Source organism: Protopterus annectens, chromosome 13.part0, assembly GCF_019279795.1.
Source record: "Protopterus annectens isolate FY-2018-M chromosome 13.part0, PAN1.0, whole genome shotgun sequence".
Classification (NCBI taxonomy): Eukaryota; Metazoa; Chordata; order Ceratodontiformes; family Protopteridae; genus Protopterus; species Protopterus annectens.
The window spans coordinates 956982179-957002895 of NC_056747.1; the positions used below are offsets into that span (position 1 = coordinate 956982179).

The 20717-nt window shown below is 41.4% G+C and overlaps 1 protein-coding gene across 4 annotated transcripts in view; it reads left to right on the forward strand.

Annotated features, from left to right (window-relative positions):
* The window catches only part of LOC122787814 (signal transducer and activator of transcription 5B-like), a 2227565-nt gene that overhangs the window by 1777209 nt on the left and 429639 nt on the right, over nt 1–20717 (forward strand). For all 4 annotated transcript variants that reach the window (XM_044054718.1, XM_044054719.1, XM_044054721.1 and 1 more), the window contains one exon: nt 17181–17387. In XM_044054718.1, the coding sequence (XP_043910653.1) occupies nt 17181–17387 (207 nt within the window). The remainder of the gene's footprint in view (nt 1–17180; nt 17388–20717) is intronic.

Sequence of the window (20717 nt, forward strand, 5' to 3'; positions counted from 1 at the left end):
AGAGTTGATGCATTCTGCAAGTCAAGTAACTAAACACACCTTGCACTGTAGTTTTGAGACCCTAGAAGCTTCTTGCAGGGCAGCAGTCACTGGACCTGTCATTAGAAGGCATGCATACCTTAAGGAACAGCCCCTGCCAGACCATGTCAAATCTAAATTGTTGGATGCCCCCTTGCACAAAGACAACTTATTTGGCACTAAGGCAGAAGAGGTCTTAAAAAAAGATGGAAGAAAAAGCAAAATCTATGCAGACAGTTAAGGATTTCTTACAGGTCCAGCCACCCAGGTTCAGCAGGGATTGCCCCACCAAGCACTGGTCCTTTCCTGCTCCCACTAAGCCAGTCCAGCCCAGGACCCGGGGAACCAGACCCCCCAGACAGCAGCCACAGGGAATGCAGAGATCTAAGCAGTGGACTACCTCCACTTCAAAACCAGGGAGTTCTAAGCCACCCCCCTTATGGTAAGAATTCACAATGACTCACCTCCCCCACCCCCTCCCTCTGCCCACCTTGACTTACCCATAAGAGGAAAACTCTCCTTTCACACAAGCACCTGGGCCACCATTACCAACGACTACTGGGTTCTCAACATAGTGTCTCAGGGATACAGATTTTCCTTCCACGCCCTTCCAACTCCAAAAGGGTTCCCAGATCCATCTCCAAACCAGTGGGAAGAGGCTCAAAAGCAAATCCTTTCCCTGCTTTCTGTGAGGGCAATAGAGCATGTTCCTGCAGGACAGATAGGCCAAGGCTTCTACTCCAGACTTTTTCTGGTGCCCAGAAAAGAGGGCACCTGATGCCCCATTCTCGATCTATCCATTCTAAACATCTTCCTGGTGATCCCAACATTCAAAATGCTCACCCTCCAGCAGCTGCTACCCATGCTGTCCAAGGATGCTTGGCTAGCTACCCTAGATCTAAAAGAGGCCTACCTCTACATTCCTATCAGGGAATCATGCAGGAAATATCTCCATTTCAGGGCAGGATCTCAACACTTTCAGTTCTCTGCGCTTCCCTTTGGCTTATCCACTGCTCCCACAGTTTTTCATAAAACATCTGGCTCCAGCCATTGCCTTTTGCAGACAAAGGAATATTGAGATTTACCCATACTTAGATGACTGCCTTATTCAGGCAGACAGCCAGGAAAAGCTGCTCAAGCACTTGGCCTTTGTAAAGACCCTACTAACCTCCCTAGGGTACACAATCAACGAAAAGAAATTGAAACAGGTGCCCACCCAAAGGATTATCTTCCTGGGAGCAAGCCTGGACACAACCAAACCAAAAGACCATCCAGAGTAAAGGTAGCAGTAAAAGTAAGCAATAATCCAAAGACAAAACAGCTAACACCAACGTAAGACAGTAGCAAATTTAATAGCAATAGCAGCAAAGCTTTCAGGTATCAAGTACCCTTCCTCAGTGCTTCATAGCTTCATAGGTTGATACTAGGCTATCTGCCCTAGGGCATTTATAAGCCTAGCCAGAGTGTGTTTGGCTTTCGCCACCCTTTTAGATTAGTTGACTGTGCCTCTGTATATTAGGTCACGGAAGGTAGTCCTTTTAAGGTTTGTTTACTGTACATCTGTCAAGCAGCGACACAGAAGAGATCCCAGGGGTAAACTTATGATCTCCCATCCATTCGTCAAGATTTCTCTTGAAGAGGGTCAGTGAGGGGCTCTGCCTGACATGGATTGGGATTTTGTTCCAGAGTGAGGGGAGCCTCTGGGATATGAATCTGTCCCTCCAGCATGTCATATTTATTTCTGTGCTGAGGTTCAAGTCCCTGGAGCGTGTAACTCTAAGGGATTTAGATTTCTTGAGGTGAAGCATGTCCATTAATTCTGGGTTGGACATGGCTTTATATATCAGACACAGATCGCCCCTGAGTAGGCGATACGCAACTGAGTAGAGCTGGAGTTTCTTTAGCCGAACTGCATAGGGCATCTGTTAGAGGCCCTTGATCCTCTTGGTGAGATACTTTCGGGGTCTTTCCAGTTGCCGAAGGTGTCAGGTAAGGTACATCCCAAACGGGGCATTGTACTCAGTTATGGGCCTGATAAGTGATGAGTAGAGGAGCACAATGACCTCTCTTGATCTAGATGTGAACCCTTTCATGATAAGGTGGGCTATATAGAAGGTCTTTTTAACCACTTTGGAAATGTGATTGTCAAAGGAGAGATTGCTGTCTACTTGGGTCCCCAAGTCCCTAATTACTTCTTCCGTACTTAATGGGTTACCACCTATGTGGTAATTTGTAAGCACTTTGTTTTTTCCAAAGGGGATGACTATGCACTTTTTGGCATTTAGCTTTAGGCCATGGCTCTGGCACCAGTTATCCTTCTCTGTGAGACCCTTTTGGAGGATGCTTATGTCAGTCTGAGAGTCGATTATAGCACCCAATTTGCAGTTATCTGCGAACTTGATCAGCCATAGTCCACCCGTGGTAGCCTGTACCTCGGAGAAATATATACCGAACAAGAGAAGTCCCAGGACTGAGCCTTGTGGGACACCACTTGTAACTGGTTTAGAGTCTGACATGGCACCTGCTATTCTGACCATGTGGGTTCTATCCTATTTTATGATCTTCACCATAAAATAAACAATTTATATATACATATCAATTAATTAAATCTCACAGCCAATCAAATTAATTACAATAATCAATCCTTAAAAAAACATATATGCAACAAATATACAAGAATATGCAAAAGTGTTATGAACACTATATTCTTAACATCCTTAAAAAGAATTATGTATAATATTATAAAATAAAATAAAATAGAATAAAGTCGAATACTTTTCTGACTTTTCACAAGATCCGCGGTAGTGGTGCTGGGGTAGCATTGTCGCCTCACAGCAAGTCGTCGCGTTCGATTCTCAGCTAGAGCGTCTTCTGTGTGGAGGCATGCATGAATGGGCGTGCCTTCATTGAAGGTTGTGCATTAGGGCTGGTAACTCGACACGTAAAAATCTACTACCAAACATTAGCGGACCGGAGTTCTGCTGTGGCGACCCCTAACCGGGATAAGCTGAAAGATACAACAACTTTTCTAACTTTTCACATTAAACAGCCTTTTGTTTTAATTTTAAAACAGGTTTACTAGAAACCATTTGATTTAAGCCTGGCAGGTGCTCAGCTTGTAGGCACAGAATCCATTGAAGTTCCATATTTTCCAACTTTATGTTTAAATCTCACCTTCTAAGGGATTTTGTCATGACTTCTATGACCCTAAATTTAAAACTGTGAGCTACATTTTCAAACACGTTTAGCTAGGTAATTAGCTAATATTTCTCTTCTTATCTCAGAATAATGTTCAATGATCCTGTCTTTCAGGCGTATAGTGGACTTTCCTACATAAAAACATGTACATTTTGTGCGGGTAGCCAAGTATATAATGTTGCTCATGTTTCATGTAGCTGAGCATCGAAATGTAAAAGGCTTGTTACTATTGGGATTAATAAAAATGTTACTAGTCTCTATAAATGCACTACTACAACAATTACGACAAGCAAAAGTACCATGTTTAACAATTTTACTTTTCATTTGTCTCCCTCAGGTCTTTGTAACACAGCCTATCCTTAAGTTTACTGCATTTTTTTATAGGTAAAAGATGGTTTATAGGTAATTATATTCAAAGCAGAGAAGCTTTTAAGAATACCCCAATTATCAGCTATGATTTTTCTAATCCCATCACTACATCTACTGAACCTGTTTATGTAGCGAACATTTGTAAAATGGTTTATCACTACTGTTATCATTGTGATTATTAACACCTTCACCAAAAAAGGGGTACATATAGTAGGTCTGTTCGATTGAATGTAATTTTTTGCATCCTCCAACATTTCATTTTCATAGCGTCTATCCCTAAATGAAGATAAAACTTCATAAATGTGATCAACACATTTAGAATAATTTTATTTAGCCTACTCATACGCATAACCTGACTTCCAACCACTCCCTTATATATATGAGGGGGATACATACTAGTTCTATGCAGATACTTGTTTTTATTCACATTCTTTTTATAGACAGAAGTTGGTAAATTCATCCCATCATAGCTGATATTAATATCCAAAAATTGTGTAGTACAACAGGAGTACTGCACTGAAAATTGTAAGAAATTTGTGGTAGTATTAAGATATTTCAAATATGTAGTAAGGTCAAACTCACTTCCTTCCCATATGAAAAAGATATCATCCACAAACCCCTCTTTAAAAAAGTCACTTTTCCCACCTGATGACTAGATTCCGAGTTCATATAAAGATCCTCCCACTCAGTACCAGTGTAGCATAACTATTAGCAATGGGGGAGCCCATTGCAACCCCCATTATTTGGTGATAATATTTTTATCATACACAAATATGTTAGTTTCTAGAACACTTTCCAAAAGTTGGCATAAAGTCTCTGTCTACCTGTGCCATACTTATGTCTATTTAAGAGGTCCCTAAAGGCTGTAATGCCATATTCATTCAGAATCCTAGTTAATAGGGATTTTATGTCCATAGTTACCATAAGGAAGTTGTTAGTAGTTCTCAGCCCATTACCATATATAAAATTGCTTCAAGAAATCCTCTGTATCCTTAATATAACTTTTTACAAACTTCAAATATTTACTTAGTTGGCCTTGCAAATGTACAGAAGTGGGTTCAGTGATCTATCCACGGCCCAATACAATAGGTCTCATTGGGGGCATATGGATGGATTTAAGGATTTTAGGTATACCATAAAGTATAGGAATTATATGATTAGAGACTGTTAAATACATAAACAATTCAAGTGAAATATCATTCATGACCTGTAAGTCATACAATAATGTATTGATCTTGTTAATGATCTCATCAACCTTGATGCAACTTATTTCTGTAAGGGCCAAAGCATCATTAACTATCTCAAACATGCTAGTGTGATAATTTAGCTTGTTCATTATCACAATAGCTCCCCCCTTATCAGCTTCCTTGGTTACAATATCATTCCTTTTTTCTAATTCACATAAAGCCTGCTTTTCTTTCATAGTTAAATTATAAATATGTTTAAATTTGTCATTCTGATAATATTTCCTAATCTTTGCTCACATGAGCTATAAAATGCTTGTACAATAGGGTCACTAGTTGGAATGAAAGTGCTACTACATTTGTAACATGCAGATGTTCTTCGTGTTTCACTGTTGCAGTCATCACATTTGGAATATCTGCCTGCAGGTAGCCCTCAGCCAGCCTGAATACCAGAGTCTTGGGATTTCTTCGTCGGATGCTGTCACTTCTTCCATGACGTCAGGTCGTCAGGGGTATAAAACATGCAGCCGAAGCCATTACATCAGTCTTTCTTCCCGTGCGGTGCCCAAAGCAGAAGCAGTTCAGATGTGCTGGTCGGTCAACTCCTGAAATTTTCGTTTTCGAGTTTCAGACCTGAAGTCTTCTAAAAGATAAGTACCCAGTTGGGGATCCTTTTTTCTTGCTATAACCGATGTCAGAAAAAATTAATAATTGTCTTGCTTGTGGAAAGCAAATACCTCGTAGAGATTTTCATTCTTGCTGCATCGCCTGTTTAGGCCCAGACCACGACATCATTCGCTGTCGGCTTTGTGCCTTGTTCAACACCCGAACTATCCATAGTCGGGCAATATTTGTAGCTAAATACTTTCATTCTCGATCTCCGTATTCAAAAATGGCATCGGTAAGTCTTCCGACTACCTATCTTCCAAAAAAAATGCAAGGATAAAGACAGACAGACTGCATAGTTCCAAAACTGCGGATGATGCTACAGTTGAGCTAGTCGCCAGCCCACCAGTAGTCAGTGAGGTGCTTTTGCAGCCCCTGATATCCGCTTCTGCAGATTTGCAGGCCTCTACTTAGACCCATTCGGAGACTGGTGTGCCGCGAGATGCTTCTTCGACTATGGAACCTGCGGATGTCTCTACCTTGGATGGGTCCGGAGCCGCTGTGCAGGCACCGACTTCTGAAGGTGTATTCAGGCCTACCGATTTTCATATTAAACCGATGACTTTGTTTCAAGACAAAAATACTGAATTTCTCAGACCTAAAGTTCACACTACGCCTAGGAAGCAGACGACCAAAGTGCATTCTCAGGCCTACAGGCCTCAAAAACAAATGATTAGAATGGCTAAAGACCTTATTACCTTAATTAGGGAAAGCCAGCCTCACCCGCAGAGAGACATAGAACTGATTTTCCTTCTGATTCTTCTGATCAGGAATCTGATATCTCTGTTCCTTCTGACTACCAGGACATATCCTCATCTACCTATGAGGATTCTGATGCAGAGGATTCCATTCCCTCTGTTTCCCCTCCAGAAGATTTTTCTTTTGGTGAAACCCGGCATACCCTTAGGGAGCATTTCCGCAGGGAAAGCCAGGACTACTCTCAGTCCAAAAAAGAGACTTGGGGAATTTTTAAAACTGACTCCTGTTCTGGAGATTGTAGATGATGTTTTCTTGGAATCCAGCCTTACCCCAGATACTTTGCCTCCAGCTCCCAGAAAATCTGACATGTACTATAGAGTACCTGACTCTCACAAATTCCTTTTCAAGAATCCTACTGCAGATCCAGAGACCATTTCCTGTGGACCTAAAGGCATTAAGGCTGTTACTGCCAAGAATCCTAGGGATTCTAGGGTTTTGGACAGATGGGGTAAGAAGGTATACACCTCTGCTACTCTGGCTGTTAGGGCTTTAAATTGCCAGTTTCGTATGTTAAAGTATCAGCAGCATATTATGGGGCTAATTAAACAGAAAATTATGTTGATTCCTGACTGTGCAGAACACAAAGATGTACAAGAGTTAATGCATTCTGCTGGCCAAGTTGGTAAACATACTTTGCAGTGTGGTTTTGATGCTTTAGAAGCATCTTGTTGGGTGCTGTCTCTGGGTCTGTTCTTAGATGGCATGCTTGGCTTAAGGAACAAAACTTGCCAGATCATGTCGAAGCAAAATTACTGGATGTACCCTTAAACCAAAAGCGCTTATTAGGCAATAAAGCAGAAGTTGTTCTCAAAAGGATGGAGGAGAAAGCTAAATCTATGCAAACTGTTAAAAGATTTCTTACAAGTACAGCGACCTAGATTCATTAGGCATTGGCCTTCAAAGAACTGGTCCTTCCAGGCCTTCTCAGTCCAAACCCAGGGGCAGGAGACTCCCCAAGACTTCAGTCTCAGGTTATGCACAGATCTAAGCAGTGGGGTACTCCCATGTCCAAAACAGAGAGTAGTAAGCCCACCCCCTATGGTAAACTTGCACAGTAACTTATCCTTAACTTCCCCAAGCCTTGCTCAGGTACTTGCACCTTTAGGAGAAAAACTCTCCCTGCATGCAAAAAACTGGGAATACATTACCCAAGACAAATGGGTTTTAAACATTGTTTCCCTAGGATACAGATTCCACTTCCACTCACTCCCAACCTTAAGTGGATGGCCAGACCTCTCCCCAAACCAGTGGGTGGAGGCCCAAAAACAAGTACTTTCTCTCCTCAGCATCAAGGCTGTTCAACCTGTCCCAGCAGAACAAAGGGGACAAGGCTTTTATTCAAGACTGTTCCTGGTTCCCAGAAAAGAAAACTCCTGGCGGCCTATCCTGGGTTTATCTATTCTCAACACCTTTCTGGTGGTTCCAAAATTCAAAATGCTAACTCTCCAGCAGCTGCTTCCTATGCTAGCCAAGTATGCCTGGCTTGCTACCCTAGACTTAAAAGAAGCTTACATGCACATCTCCCCATAAGGGAAATGCAGGAAATACCTTTGCTTCAGGGCAGGCTCTGTGCACTATCAGTTCTCTGCACTTCCCTTTGGCTTATGTACTGCGCCCAGGGTATTCACAAAGTGCCTAGCTCCAGCCATTGCTTTTTGCAGGCAGAGAAGTATTCAGATTTACCCATACTTGGACGGTTGCCTGATTCAGGTGGAAAGTCAGGACTTGCTCCTACAGCACCTGGCATTTGTAAAGAGACTTCTAACTTCACTGGGGTACACCATCAGCGAAAAGAAATCACACCTAGTACCCTGCCAACAGATTGTATTCCTGGGAGCAAGCTTGAACACAACTTCCCAGACTTCATTCCTTACTCCAGAGAAACAAATTTATTTGACAACTTACTTCAATTTACTGGCCACCAAAACCCAGTTATCTGCAAGGAAAATACTGCAAGCTCTGGGGTTCATGGCCTCTTGCATTCTGTTAATTCCATATGCAAGACTGCATATGAGGAAACTTCAATGGTATCTAAAAAGTCTATGGTGTCAACATTCTCAAGACCTGGAAACAATAATTCCTATCATTCCGTGTCTAAGGGCAGAGTTCCTTTGGTGGGCAGAGGCCTGCAACCACAACAAGGGACTCTCTTTTACTCTACCCCTGCCTCCCAAACCCTAACAACAGATGCATCAAACTATGCATGGGGGGTTCACATGGCAGGGCAGTGCATTCAGGGCAAATGGAACCCAAAACAGATGCACCTGCAGATCAATCAAAAAGAAATGGTAGCTGTACAGAATGCTCTGATGTCCTGGAAGAATAAGGCCTTTGAAGGCTAACTATTGGTAAAGACAGACAACACCACAGTTATGTGGTACGTAAACAAGCAGGGGGGGACACATTCCTACCCACTCTGCAGACTAGCCATAGCTCTGTGGAACACAGCCTTGAACAACCAAGTGCACCTACAAGCTCAATTCCTGCCAGGCAAACTAAATTCACTGGCAGATGATGTAAGCAGAAATCTCATGGACCCACACGAATGAAACTGGAACCCAAAATATTCAAACTTTTGGGGAACAGATGGGGGGACACCAGAGGTGGACCTGTTTGTTTCCCCTCAGAACTATCAATTGAACAAATAACTGCACCAGGACTCCCCACAGCCAAGCTTGGAAGGTGGATGCCCTGTCCTTTTCCTGGGAAAGCCTATCAGTCTATGCTTTCCCCCTCAGCCTCTTCTCTCGAAGGTTCTACTAAAGATCAAACAGGACAAGCCAAGGACAATCGTGATTACACCAGACTGGCCATGTCAACACTGGTATCCTCTTTTGCACAGTCTGACAGTACTACAATCATGGCACCTGCCTCAGACCCCTTCCCTGCTGTCCCAGCAGGGGGTCCAAATTCTGCACCCTCCGCTTTAGACCCTGAACCTTGCAGCCTGGCTAATCCCCTGAACTCACTTCTAGCAACCCTCAGTAAGCAGGTACTGGATGTCATTCTTGAGGCAAGGAGGCCTAGTACTCGAAAATCCTATTCAGAAAAGTGGAAAAGATACTGTTCCTGGAGCCAGTCTTAAGGGATGGCCACAACTGTGCCCAGCGTACCTCTTATACTAGATTACTTAACAGAAATGCTCCACAAGGGCCTGTCCTTCTCTTCAATTAAGATTCATGCCTCTGCCATCTCAGCTCATTATAATACTGAGCCAACCCTCTTCTCTCATTTTCTGGTAAAACAGTTCCTTAGAGGGGTCCCCCCAGGAGAACTCCCACTCCAGCCTGGGACTTTAACTTTGTATTGGAAAAACTTACACTTCCCCCCTTTGAACTGGCTGCTACAGCAGAGTTGAAATTCCTCTCATGGAAAACAGCTTTACTTCTAGCCATCACTTCAGCAAGAAGAGTGTCTGAACTGCAGGCCCTTATGGCAGTGGAACCCTTCATTATTTTCCATGCGGACAGGGTTTCCCTCAGGATTAACCCATCTTTTATGCCCAATGTGGTGTCTAGTGTGGCTTTAAACCAGTCAGTTCATTTGCCTACTTTTTTCCCTAATCCTCAAACTAAAGGGGAAAGGATACTGCATTCTCTAGATGCACATAGCTTAGATTCTATTTGGACAGGACTAAGCCTCTCAGAAAATCTGACCAGCTGCTAGTCAGCTTTGCTGCAGGGGCAGAAGGGAAGGCCATTTCAAAGCAAACCATATCTAAATGGATAGCACACTACATCCATTTCTGCTACAAGCACCATGGAAAGACCTACCCCACAGGGGATAAGAACACATTCCACTAGAGCTACATCTACCTCTACAGCATTTCTCAGAGGAGTCCCTACCAGTGACATCCTGGAAGCTGCAACATGGAGCTCAGTGCACACTTTCACCAAGCATTACCACTTGCCTATCTTTTCTAAATCCAGAGCTGGATTTCCACAGCAGTCTTGCAGGGCCTGATTGCTTGTCCTAATGCTTCTTAATCTACCTCCACCCTTCCTTAGCTTTGGGAATTGACCCAAATGTGATGACTGCAACAGTGAAACATGAAGAACATAGTACAGTTGTGTACACTTACCATAAATGTAGATGTTCAGGTGTATTTACTGTTGCAGTCCTGGTTAACCACCCTCCAACCCCCTGATTGTCTTTTCTTGCATCTATCCTTTTTGGTGTGGCATATCTTGTACTATGTGTATTTGCTTTTTGCTGGGGGTGTTCCACACCATATAATTGTTTCATATTTTGGGGGCACCTGACATCTGGGGCAAGAAAACTGATGTAATGGTGTTGGCTGCATGTTTTATACCCCTGACGACCTGACGTCATGGAAGAAGCGACAGCATCCGACGCAGAAATCCCAAGACTCTGGTATTCAGGCTGGCTGAGGGCTACCTGCAGGCAGATAACCCAAATGTGATGACTGCAACAGTGAATACACTCAATCATCTACATTTATGATAAGTGTACACAACTGTACTGTGTATCAGTTTGGGAGGCACCATATAACAATTTTAAATTTAAGTTGCGTACAAATAACTTGAGGTCTATAAGAGCATCTGCTAACCCTTCTATATTAGAAGGGACAAATTTTAAACCTTTTTCAAGTAAAGAGACATGATAGGAATTAATCACAAAGTTAGATAAATTAATAACACAAGAGTCATTCATACTTAAGTCCCTGTTTGCTTCTTGCTCCTTGTTTTCGGTCCACTCCGACTCCTATTCCTTCCCTGCGACCGGCCCCGTGAAATTGTCCGTTTGTTCATATTTATCTCTTCTGGTAGTTTTAACCGAACTACCTGCTTGGACTTTGGAAAAAACGCCCAATGACAGTGTAGTTGGTGCATCAGTGGAGGGCAGGACTACTGAAGCTGTAATTTCCATTTTACGTAATACGCACTCCCCTTCTCAGAACACTGGTGTAGTGATGGCTGCATCGTAAAGTCAACAAGTAATTACCAATGATAGAAATGAGGACACAACTTCAACTGCAGTTTGTACATAACTTAGATTTAAAATTGTTATATGGTACCTCCCAAGATGATATACCTGCATGTTACAAATGTAGTAGCACTTTAATTCCAACTAGTCACCCTATTGTAGAAGCATTTTATAGCTCATGTGAGGCACAGATTAGGAAATATTATCAGAATGACAAACTTAAACGCATTTATAATTTAACTATGAAAGAAAAGCAGGCTTTATGTGAATTAGAAAAAAGGAATGATATTGTAATCTAGGAAGCTGATAAAGGGGGAGCTATTGTGATAATGAACAAGCTAAATTATCACACTAGCATGCTTGAGATAGTTAATGATGCTTTGGTCCTTACAGAAATAAGTTGCATCAAGGTTGATGAGATCATTAACAAGATCAATACATTATTGTATGACTTACAGGTCATGAATGATATCTCACTTGAATTGTTTATGTATTTAACAGTCTCTAATCATATAATTCCTATACTTTATGGTATACCTAAAATCCTTAAATCCATCCATAAGCCCCCAATGAGGCCTATTGTATCGGGCCGTGGATGGATCACTGAACTTCTGTATATTTACAAGGCCAACTAAGTAAATATTTGAAGTTTGTAAAAAGTTATATTAAGGATATAGTGGATTTCTTGAAACAATTGTATATATGGTAATGGGCTGAGAACTACTAACAACTTCCTTACTGTAACTATGGATATAAAATACCTCTCTACTATGATTCCCAATGAATATGGCATTACAGCCATTAGGGACCTCTTAAATAGACATAAGTATGGTACAGGTAGACAAATAAGAGACTTTATGCCAACTTTTGGAAAGTGTTCTAGAAAGTAATGTATTTGTGTATGATAAAAAATATTATCACCAAATAATGGGGGTTGCAATGGGCACCCCCGTTGCTAATAGTTATGCTACACTGGTACTAAGTGAGAGGGAGGATCTTTATATGAACTCGGAATCTAGTCATCAGGTGGGAAAAGTGACATTGTTTAAGAGGTTTGTGGATGATATCTTTTTCATATGGGAAGGAAGTGAATTTGACCTTACTACATATGTGGAATATCTTAATACTACCACTAATTTCTTACAATTTTCTATGCAGTACTCATGTTGTACTATACAATTTTTGGATATTAATATTAGCTATGATGGACTGAATTTACAAACTTCTGTCTATAAAAAGAATGTGAATAAAAACAAGTATCTGCATAGAACTAGTATGTATCCCCCTCATATATATATATATATATATATATATATATATATATAAGGGAGTGGTTAGAAGTCAGGTTATGCGTATGAGTAGGCTGAATACAAATGATTCTAAATGTGTTGATCACATTGATGAAGCCTTCTCTTAATTTAGGGATAGAGGCTATGAAAATGAAATGTTGGAGGATGCAAAAAATTACGTTCTATCGAACAGACCAACTTTATGTACCCCTTTTTTGGTGAAGGTGTTAATAATCACAATGACACCAGTAGTGATAACCATTTTACAAATGTTCGCTACATAAACAGGTTCAGTAGATGTAGTGATGGGATTAGAAAAATCATAGCTAATAACTGGGGAATTCTCAGACGCTTCTCTGGTTTGAATAATATAATTACCTAGAAACTATCTTTTACTTATAAAAAATGCTGTAATCTTAAGGATAGGCTGTGTTACAAAGACTTGAGGGATACACAAATGAAAAGTAAAATTGTTAAACATGGTACTTTTGCTTGTCGTAATTATTGTAGTTGTACATTTATAGAGACTAGTAATTTTTTTATTAACCCTAATAGTAACAAGCCTTTTACATTTCGATGCTCAGCTACATGTAACATGAGTAGCATTATATACTTGGCTACCTGCACAAAATGTACATGTTTTTATGTAGGAAAGTCCACTATATACGCCTGAAAGACAGGATCATTGAACATAATTCTGAGATAAGAAGGGAAATATTAACTAATTCCCTAGCTAAACATGTGTTTGAAAATGTAGCTCACAGTTTTAAATTTAGGGTCATGGAAGTCATGACAAAATCCCTTAGAAGGGGAGATTTAAACATAAAGTTGGAAAATACGGAACTTCAATGGAATCTCTGCCTACAAGCTGAGCACCTGCCAGGCTCAAATCATATTGTTTCTATTATACCTGTTTTAAAAAGGCTGTTAAATGTGAAAAGTTAGGAAAGTATTCTACTTTATTCTATTTTTTTTTTTATAATATTATACATAATTCTTTTTAAGGATGTTACTATATAGTGTTAATAAAACTTTTGCATATTCTTGTATATTTGTTACACATATTTTTTTTAAGGATTGATTATTGTGATTAATTATTTGATTGGCTGTGGGATTTAATAAATTGATGTGTATATATAAATTGTTAATTTTATGGTGAAGACCATTAAGCACTGAGGAAGGGTACTTGATACCCGAAAGCTTTGCTGCTATTAAATTTGCTACTGTCTTATGTTGGTGTTAGCTGTTTTGTCTTTGGAGCAAGCCTGGACACAGCATCCCAGATGGCATTCCTTACACCAGAAAAACAAATTGTCCTGACAGCCTACTTCTCTCAACTAGCCACCAGACCCCAGTTATCAGCAAGGAAGATCCTGCAAGCTCTGGGGTTCATGGCATCTTGCATACTACTCATTCCATATGCCAGACTGCATATGAGGAAACTTCAGTGGTACCTAAAAAGCCTTTGGTGTCAGACTCTCAAGACCTGGAGACTCTTATACCTGTAATTCCTTGCCTCAGAAAAGATTTTCTTTGGTGGGCAACAGCATGCTCCCACAACAAGGGACTATCTTTATCACCAACCCCTGCCACCCAAACCATCACCACAAAGGCATCAGACTATGCTTGTGGCGCACATCTGGATGGCATGTGCATACAGGGCCAGTGGAGCCCAGAGCAAATCCCTCTGCACATCAACCAAAAAGAGATGATGGCTGTCCAGCACACCTGGGGAGAGGCTCTCCTGATCAAACAGACAACACCACTGTGTTGCGGTATAGCAACAAGCAGGGAGGGACTCACTCCTACCCTCTTTGCCAGTTGGCCATGACCCTTTGGCACACAGCCTGTGTCATGCAACTGCACCTGTTAGCACAATTCCTACCAGGTTCTCTCAACTCTCTGGCAGACCAATTAAGCAGAAATCTTCTAGACCCACATGAGTGGCAGCTCAACAGAAGAACCTTCACCCTAATAACTCAGAAATAGGGCACCCCGAAGGTCAACCTCTTTGCCTCCCACACCAACCATCAGCTCAGCAAGTTCTGTACCAGGGAGCATCACTGCATGACTTGACAAGTGTATGCCCTGTCCTTCCCCTGGGTCAATCTATCGGTCTATGCGTTTCCTCCACTACCTCTCATCTCCAGGGTACTGCTCAAAATAAAGGAGGAAAAAACAAGGACAATTCTTATAGCTCCACACTGGCCTCGCCAGTACTGGTACCCCTTGCTGTGCAGCCTGGTTCACTACCACCATGGCATCTTCCTCGGATTCCAAACCTCCTGACCCATTGGGAAGGGGAATTCATGCATCCCCAATTGCAGACACACAATTTGGCAGCTTGGCTTATTCCCTAACCCCGGATCAATCTGCCAGCCTTGGTAAACAGGCTCTTGATGTTATACGTGAGGCCAGATGCCCTGGCACGAGAAAGTCTTGTGCTGACAAATGGAAAAGGTTCTGCACCTGGATCCAGGCTAAGGGAGCCAATATGGCACAGCCATCCCTCTCTCTCATCCTGGATTACTTAGATGGCCTACTACTCAGTGGCCTCTCTTTCCCCTCTATAAGAATTCATGCCTCTGCTTTCTCTGCTCATTTCCCCACTGAGCAGCCCCTTTTCTCACACCCTTTGATCAAGCAGTTCCTAAGAGGGGCTAGGAACTTGAGGCCAACCAGAAGAGCAGCAACTCCAGCTTGGGACATTAACTTTGTGTTGGAAAAGCTCACCTGCCCCCTTTCGAACCAGCTTCTTCTGCAGAGCTAAAGTTTCTCTCCTGGAAGACAGCTTTCCTTCTGGCCATCACTTCAGCCAGGAGAGTCTCCGAGCTGCAAATGCTCATGGCTGTGAAACACTTCATCATCTTCCATGCTGACAGGGTATCCCTGAGAACTAACACATCCTTTATGCCCAAGGTGGTGTCCAGTGTGGCTCTCAACCAATCCATTCATTTGCCTACCATTTTTCCTAATACCCTAATCCCCAGAACAAGGGGGGAAAGGATCCTGCACTCTCTAGATGTGCACAGACAGCTCAGATTCTATCTAGACAGTACTAAAACCTTCAGAAAAGTCTGATCAATTGCACGTTAACTTTGTTACAGGGGCAGAAGGTAAAGCCATCTCCAAACAAACCATTTCCAAATGGATAGCACACTGCATCCATTTCTGCTACAAACAACATGGAAATCCTCCCCCCAAGGGGGTCATGACTCACTCCACCAGAGCAGCCTCCACCTCTGCATCTTTCCTCAGAGGAGTCCCCACCAAGGACATCCCGGAGGCTACCACCAGGACATCTGTTAACACTTTTACCAAACATTACCACCTGTCTCTCTTTTCCAAATCCAGGGCAGGGTTTGCCTCTGCAGTCTTGCAGGGCATCCTAGCTAGTCCCTAGTTTCCTTGACTGCCTCCACCTATTTCGTCAGCTTTGGGAATCAACCCAAATGTGATGGCTGCAACAGTGAAACACAAAGAACATAGTACAGTTGTGTACAGTACAGTTGTGTACACTTACCAATAAATGTAGATGTTCAAGTGTATTCACTGTTGCAGTCCTGGTTTCCCTCCCTCCACCCCCCTTTCTTTTTCCTTACAAGGGACATATTGGTATTTACTTTCTACTGGTGGGTTCTTCCAGCAGAACCTGGCTCCTACTTGGGGGCTCCTGACAGGTTAGGGCAAGAAAAACTGATGTAATGGCATCGGCTGCCTTACTTTATACTACTGACTACCTGATGTCAGTCCTGAAATGACCGCAACCGACGCAGAAATACTAAGTCTCTGGTATTCGGGCCGGCCGACTGCAACAGTGAATACACTCGAACATCTATATTTATGGTAAGTGTACACAACTGTACTTTTTGATTTTTGTCACTGAAACCAGTCTATTATTCTCCTTTTGTCTTTGTGGAGGCAGAAGTGGTTGTTTGAGAGGTTTCCGCCTCCTGGGTGGTGCTCCACCCGCTCAGATATTTCTTGACTCAGTTGAATCATATTTAGTGAGACAGATTGGTGGTCTGTCAACCTAGTTTTAATCAGGGAATGGCACACAGTCGCCAAATGTCATAGTGCATTGAGATGTATTGTTTACTGCCATTGAGTGGCTTTGCCCACTAGTTTTTGATGTGGTCAGCCTCTGCTTCACACTGGGATTAGCTGTCTCCATTGCATTGTTTTGGAATGTCTTTTTATGGCCTGTGGCATTGCATTTCTCCAGACGTTATTGCCTTAATTGAAGTCTGTTTTGGTATGATCTGAATTTTTCATCCTGCTAGCTTACTATTTAGGATTCAGCCCAAACCATAGAAGCTGTCATTGGGGTTCCCCAATGTTGCATATAGCTGGATAATTTTTTCTGTACCAGATGGTCTATGAGAGAATCCTCTTTGATGGGTCAGAAATACTTTTCTGCTGTCCCCCATGGGATGGCAGCTATCATTAGCTGTTAGTTAGGCACATGTAGATTGGCATCTCTTTTTTGAGAGCAGGGGGCAGATATTCACTGTTGTTTCTTAATTTGAGGAAATTGTTTGCTATGGTTAAAATGCAGGAAATTCTGAAAAAAGATGTCAAAATCAAACTCTGGTTGGTAAAAAAAATGAAACCAACCTTAAGACCTATCAAGGAGGGTCTTCTTGAAGATTAGTTGGTAATGGTACAAACTTGCCTGTGTGCTGCTTTTATGTTTGTTCACCTTTTCTAAGTCTTAATTGTATAATATGTACTTGTTTTTGTTGTATAGGGTAGAGTGCCATTTGTAGTCCCTGACAAAGTTGCTTGGCCACAACTGTGTGAAGCTTTGAATATGAAGTTTAAAGCCGAGGTGCAGAGTAATCATGGACTTTCAGAAGAAAACCTTGTTTTTCTAGCACAGAAAGCTTTCAGCAGCACAAATGTTCACCCAGAGGACTACAGCAACATGACTATTTCATGGTCCCAGTTTAACAGGGTAAGGCAAAGCTGTTGTCATCTAATAGTTGTATGTCATCTATGTAGCTGAGCATGAGCAGGCAAAACTAATATAAAAGTTAAAACAGTCTGTCTTTGTCCTTGAATTTACGCATACACATAGATTCAGAACTGGTGGTTCCAGCATGTTCTAATCTGTCAGACCATCTTTAAGTCATACTTTGTCCTGACTTTCTTGTAGTAATATGAGAAATTCTTTTAAGTTTTAAATTTAGTAGTTGGATAGTGAGGGTGGTTGGTTTCATTTTTTTAAAAAAAAAAATATGACAGCAAACCTATTTCAAAACCACTCCTGAGACATTTTCAGAACTTGAGCTTAGTAGCTGGATGAATGTTTATTTATTTATTCATTTATTGACATTTGATTACCACGAAAGTCCAGTGGACCAAAGTAAGCCTATTTTCAGTGGAGGCCCGGGGAGAAAAGCTCCATGTTATAAACAGACTTTTTCCAAAAAAGATTCAGCATTACAAGAAGAAAGAAAAAAAATTACACAAGCAATTAACATGAACAGTTATGCAGAGTGGAAAAAAACGATAAGGCATTATCCTAATAGCAAATTTAAACAAGGTCAAAGTACAAACAATAGTATGGCAGGACAGAATGGTTAAGTATTATACAGATTAAAATCAACACGGAATGCATGTAATTAAAGGCCTCACTTAGGATGAAACATTAAAGATGTGTGTGTGTGTGTGTGTGTGTGTGTGTGTATATATGTATATATATATATATATATATATATATATATATGTAAGGGTCTTCAACACATTACCGATACGCCACATCACCGACTTTCAGTGTTGTCGGCTTTATCATATGAAAGGATAGAACACCGACCACTCGAAACACAGGAAAATGGACGGTGAGTAACCCACTGGCCAAACCAACAATCACACAAAAATGGCACCAAACAAAACAAACCATGGGGGATTTTGCTCCCCACACTCCCCCCTAACTAAATATACCAACTCTGAGATCACACCACTGTGGAGGTAAGGGGCAAAGGTCAACATGCTGGCCAAGCACTTCCTTACTGTCTGTTTTCCGTTAGTGTTCCAAGCGGTCAGTGATCTATCCTTTCAGTGTTGTCGGCTCGCTCATATGAAAATCGGTGATGTGACATTTTGGTAATGTGAAGGGGACCCATACATTTATATATATATATATATATATATATATATATATATATATATATATATATATATATAGGGAGGAAGACATGAGAGGAAGACTTAGTAATAAAATAGTACAGAGGGACGGAAGAAGGTAAAGGAGGAAAAAGGAAGAAAGAGAGGCAGGGGAGGGAATAGTAAGTGAGGTGGACAGTAAATATAAAAGAAAGAGATAAGAGAGGAGGAGGAAGAAGAATAAAGTAGCATGCTAGCTGGAAAGAGGGAAGAAAAGAGAAAATGGGCTAGAGAGCTATGAGAGACCAAGAGAGTACATTTCACAGGAAATATCTGGAACAAAAGTGCTGGAGCAGGAACTGGAATATAAACAGATTAGGCTAATTTGGTAGGTTAAGTAATGGCAGAGGAAGAAATAGAGCAATGACACATCCGCTTGAAGAGGAGATGATTGTGCAATGCAGTTGTGATGTTAAAAGGGCTATGTTGTAGACTGATATAGAAAGGTAGATTATTCCATTTTCTGGCAATGTGCCAGTAGTATAAAAACTGGCCTGCTGGTAATTTAGGTTTGTAAGCTTGAATAAGATGTGATCCAATCACAGAGGTCTAATGGGGTTGTAAAGGGTGAATAAAGAGCTAAGTGCTGGGCACTCCTGTGGATTATAAATAATTTTGTATGTAATAGAGAGGCTGAAGGAGTAATAGGTAGTGGGGGAATTCAAGCCATTGTAATTTTTTAGGGCAATACAGTGGTGAGTAGAATGTCGAGAGTTTGTAGCAAGTTTAGCTATCTTGTTATAGCATGTTTCTAATTTTGATTTCAAGGAAGACTGCATGTTGGTTTAGAATAGGTGCACCATAGGTTAAAGAGGGTAATAGAGAGGATAGTGCTAATACTTGTTTAGTAGGGAGGGAGAGGAACTTGTGTCAGTATCGCAACCCTAGCTTTTTGTGGGTCTTACTTATATTATTTTGGATGTGCAGATCGAATCTGAGGTTTTCATCAGTTATTTTCCTAACAATTTGGTGTGGGTTACTAACTCAATTTTTGTAGAGTTAAGAGAGAACATATCAAGGTCAGCTTTATTGATAGGAGAATTTCTCTTGGGCGTGAAAATAATTAGTGTAGTTTTTTGGAGGATTTAAAGAAAGGTGATTAGTATGAAGCCAAGTTTCCACAGTGGAGAATGCTGCTTGTGTATATTGGTGTAATATATTAATATTGGGTGCAGAGCAAAGTGTAGTGGTGTCATCTGTATACTGGACTAGGGAGCCCTGCAGAATGACTTGGTGGAGATTGTTGATAAAAATATTAAATAGGAGAGGACCTAAACTTGAACCCTGGGGGTGCATCTGTAGGCTTGTGAAGGTAAGAGGTAATGAAAGTTTGCCATTTTACAGCATGCTGTCTGTTGGAGAGAGAGCTTTTGGACCAGTTGAGGGACTGGGAAGATAATCTTATGTTTGAGAGGTGAGAGAGGAGGATAGCATGAGGGATGGTATCAAATGCTTTTGATAGGTCTAAGAAAAGGGCAGATGCAATGTGTCCTGAGTTGCATGCTTTATTGAGCATGTCTAAAAAGAATATTACTGCAGTGGATGTGCTGTGACCTGGGCGAAACCCATGCTGTGTTGGGGAAAGGATTTTGTTTTCTTGAAGGTAGCCCGAGAGTTGTTTTTGGACACATTTTTCTAGGATTTTAGAGATGGAAAAAGTATAGCAATGGGTCAGAAGTTGATGTCAGTTGATGGACTCCTTTATGAAGAGCAAGGATGACTGCTTTTTTTCCAGAGGCAAGGGACATGGGATTCTTGGATAGATTTGTTAATCAGAATGCTAATGTGATAGACCACTGCATCAGCAGAGATTTTGAGAAACTTGGCAGGAATTCTAGGAATTCTATCAGCAGAGTTCGATCAGGGTTTTAATTTCAGAAGGGAGTTTTTTTTTTGATATAAGAGGTGGGGGTCAGAAAGAGATTGAATACTGGCTGGGAAGATTGTTGAGCACAGTTTGGATGGGGGGTGTTGATGCCAGGAGTATCATGGTTCAAAGTATTTGAGGTATAATGGAAATTCTGAGGTAAGGAGTATTACAAGGGAGAAAGAAAAGAGGTTATAGAAATAGCATTATTTGGGAGAGGTAAAGAAAAAGCAGTAATGTTAGTAGTGTCAG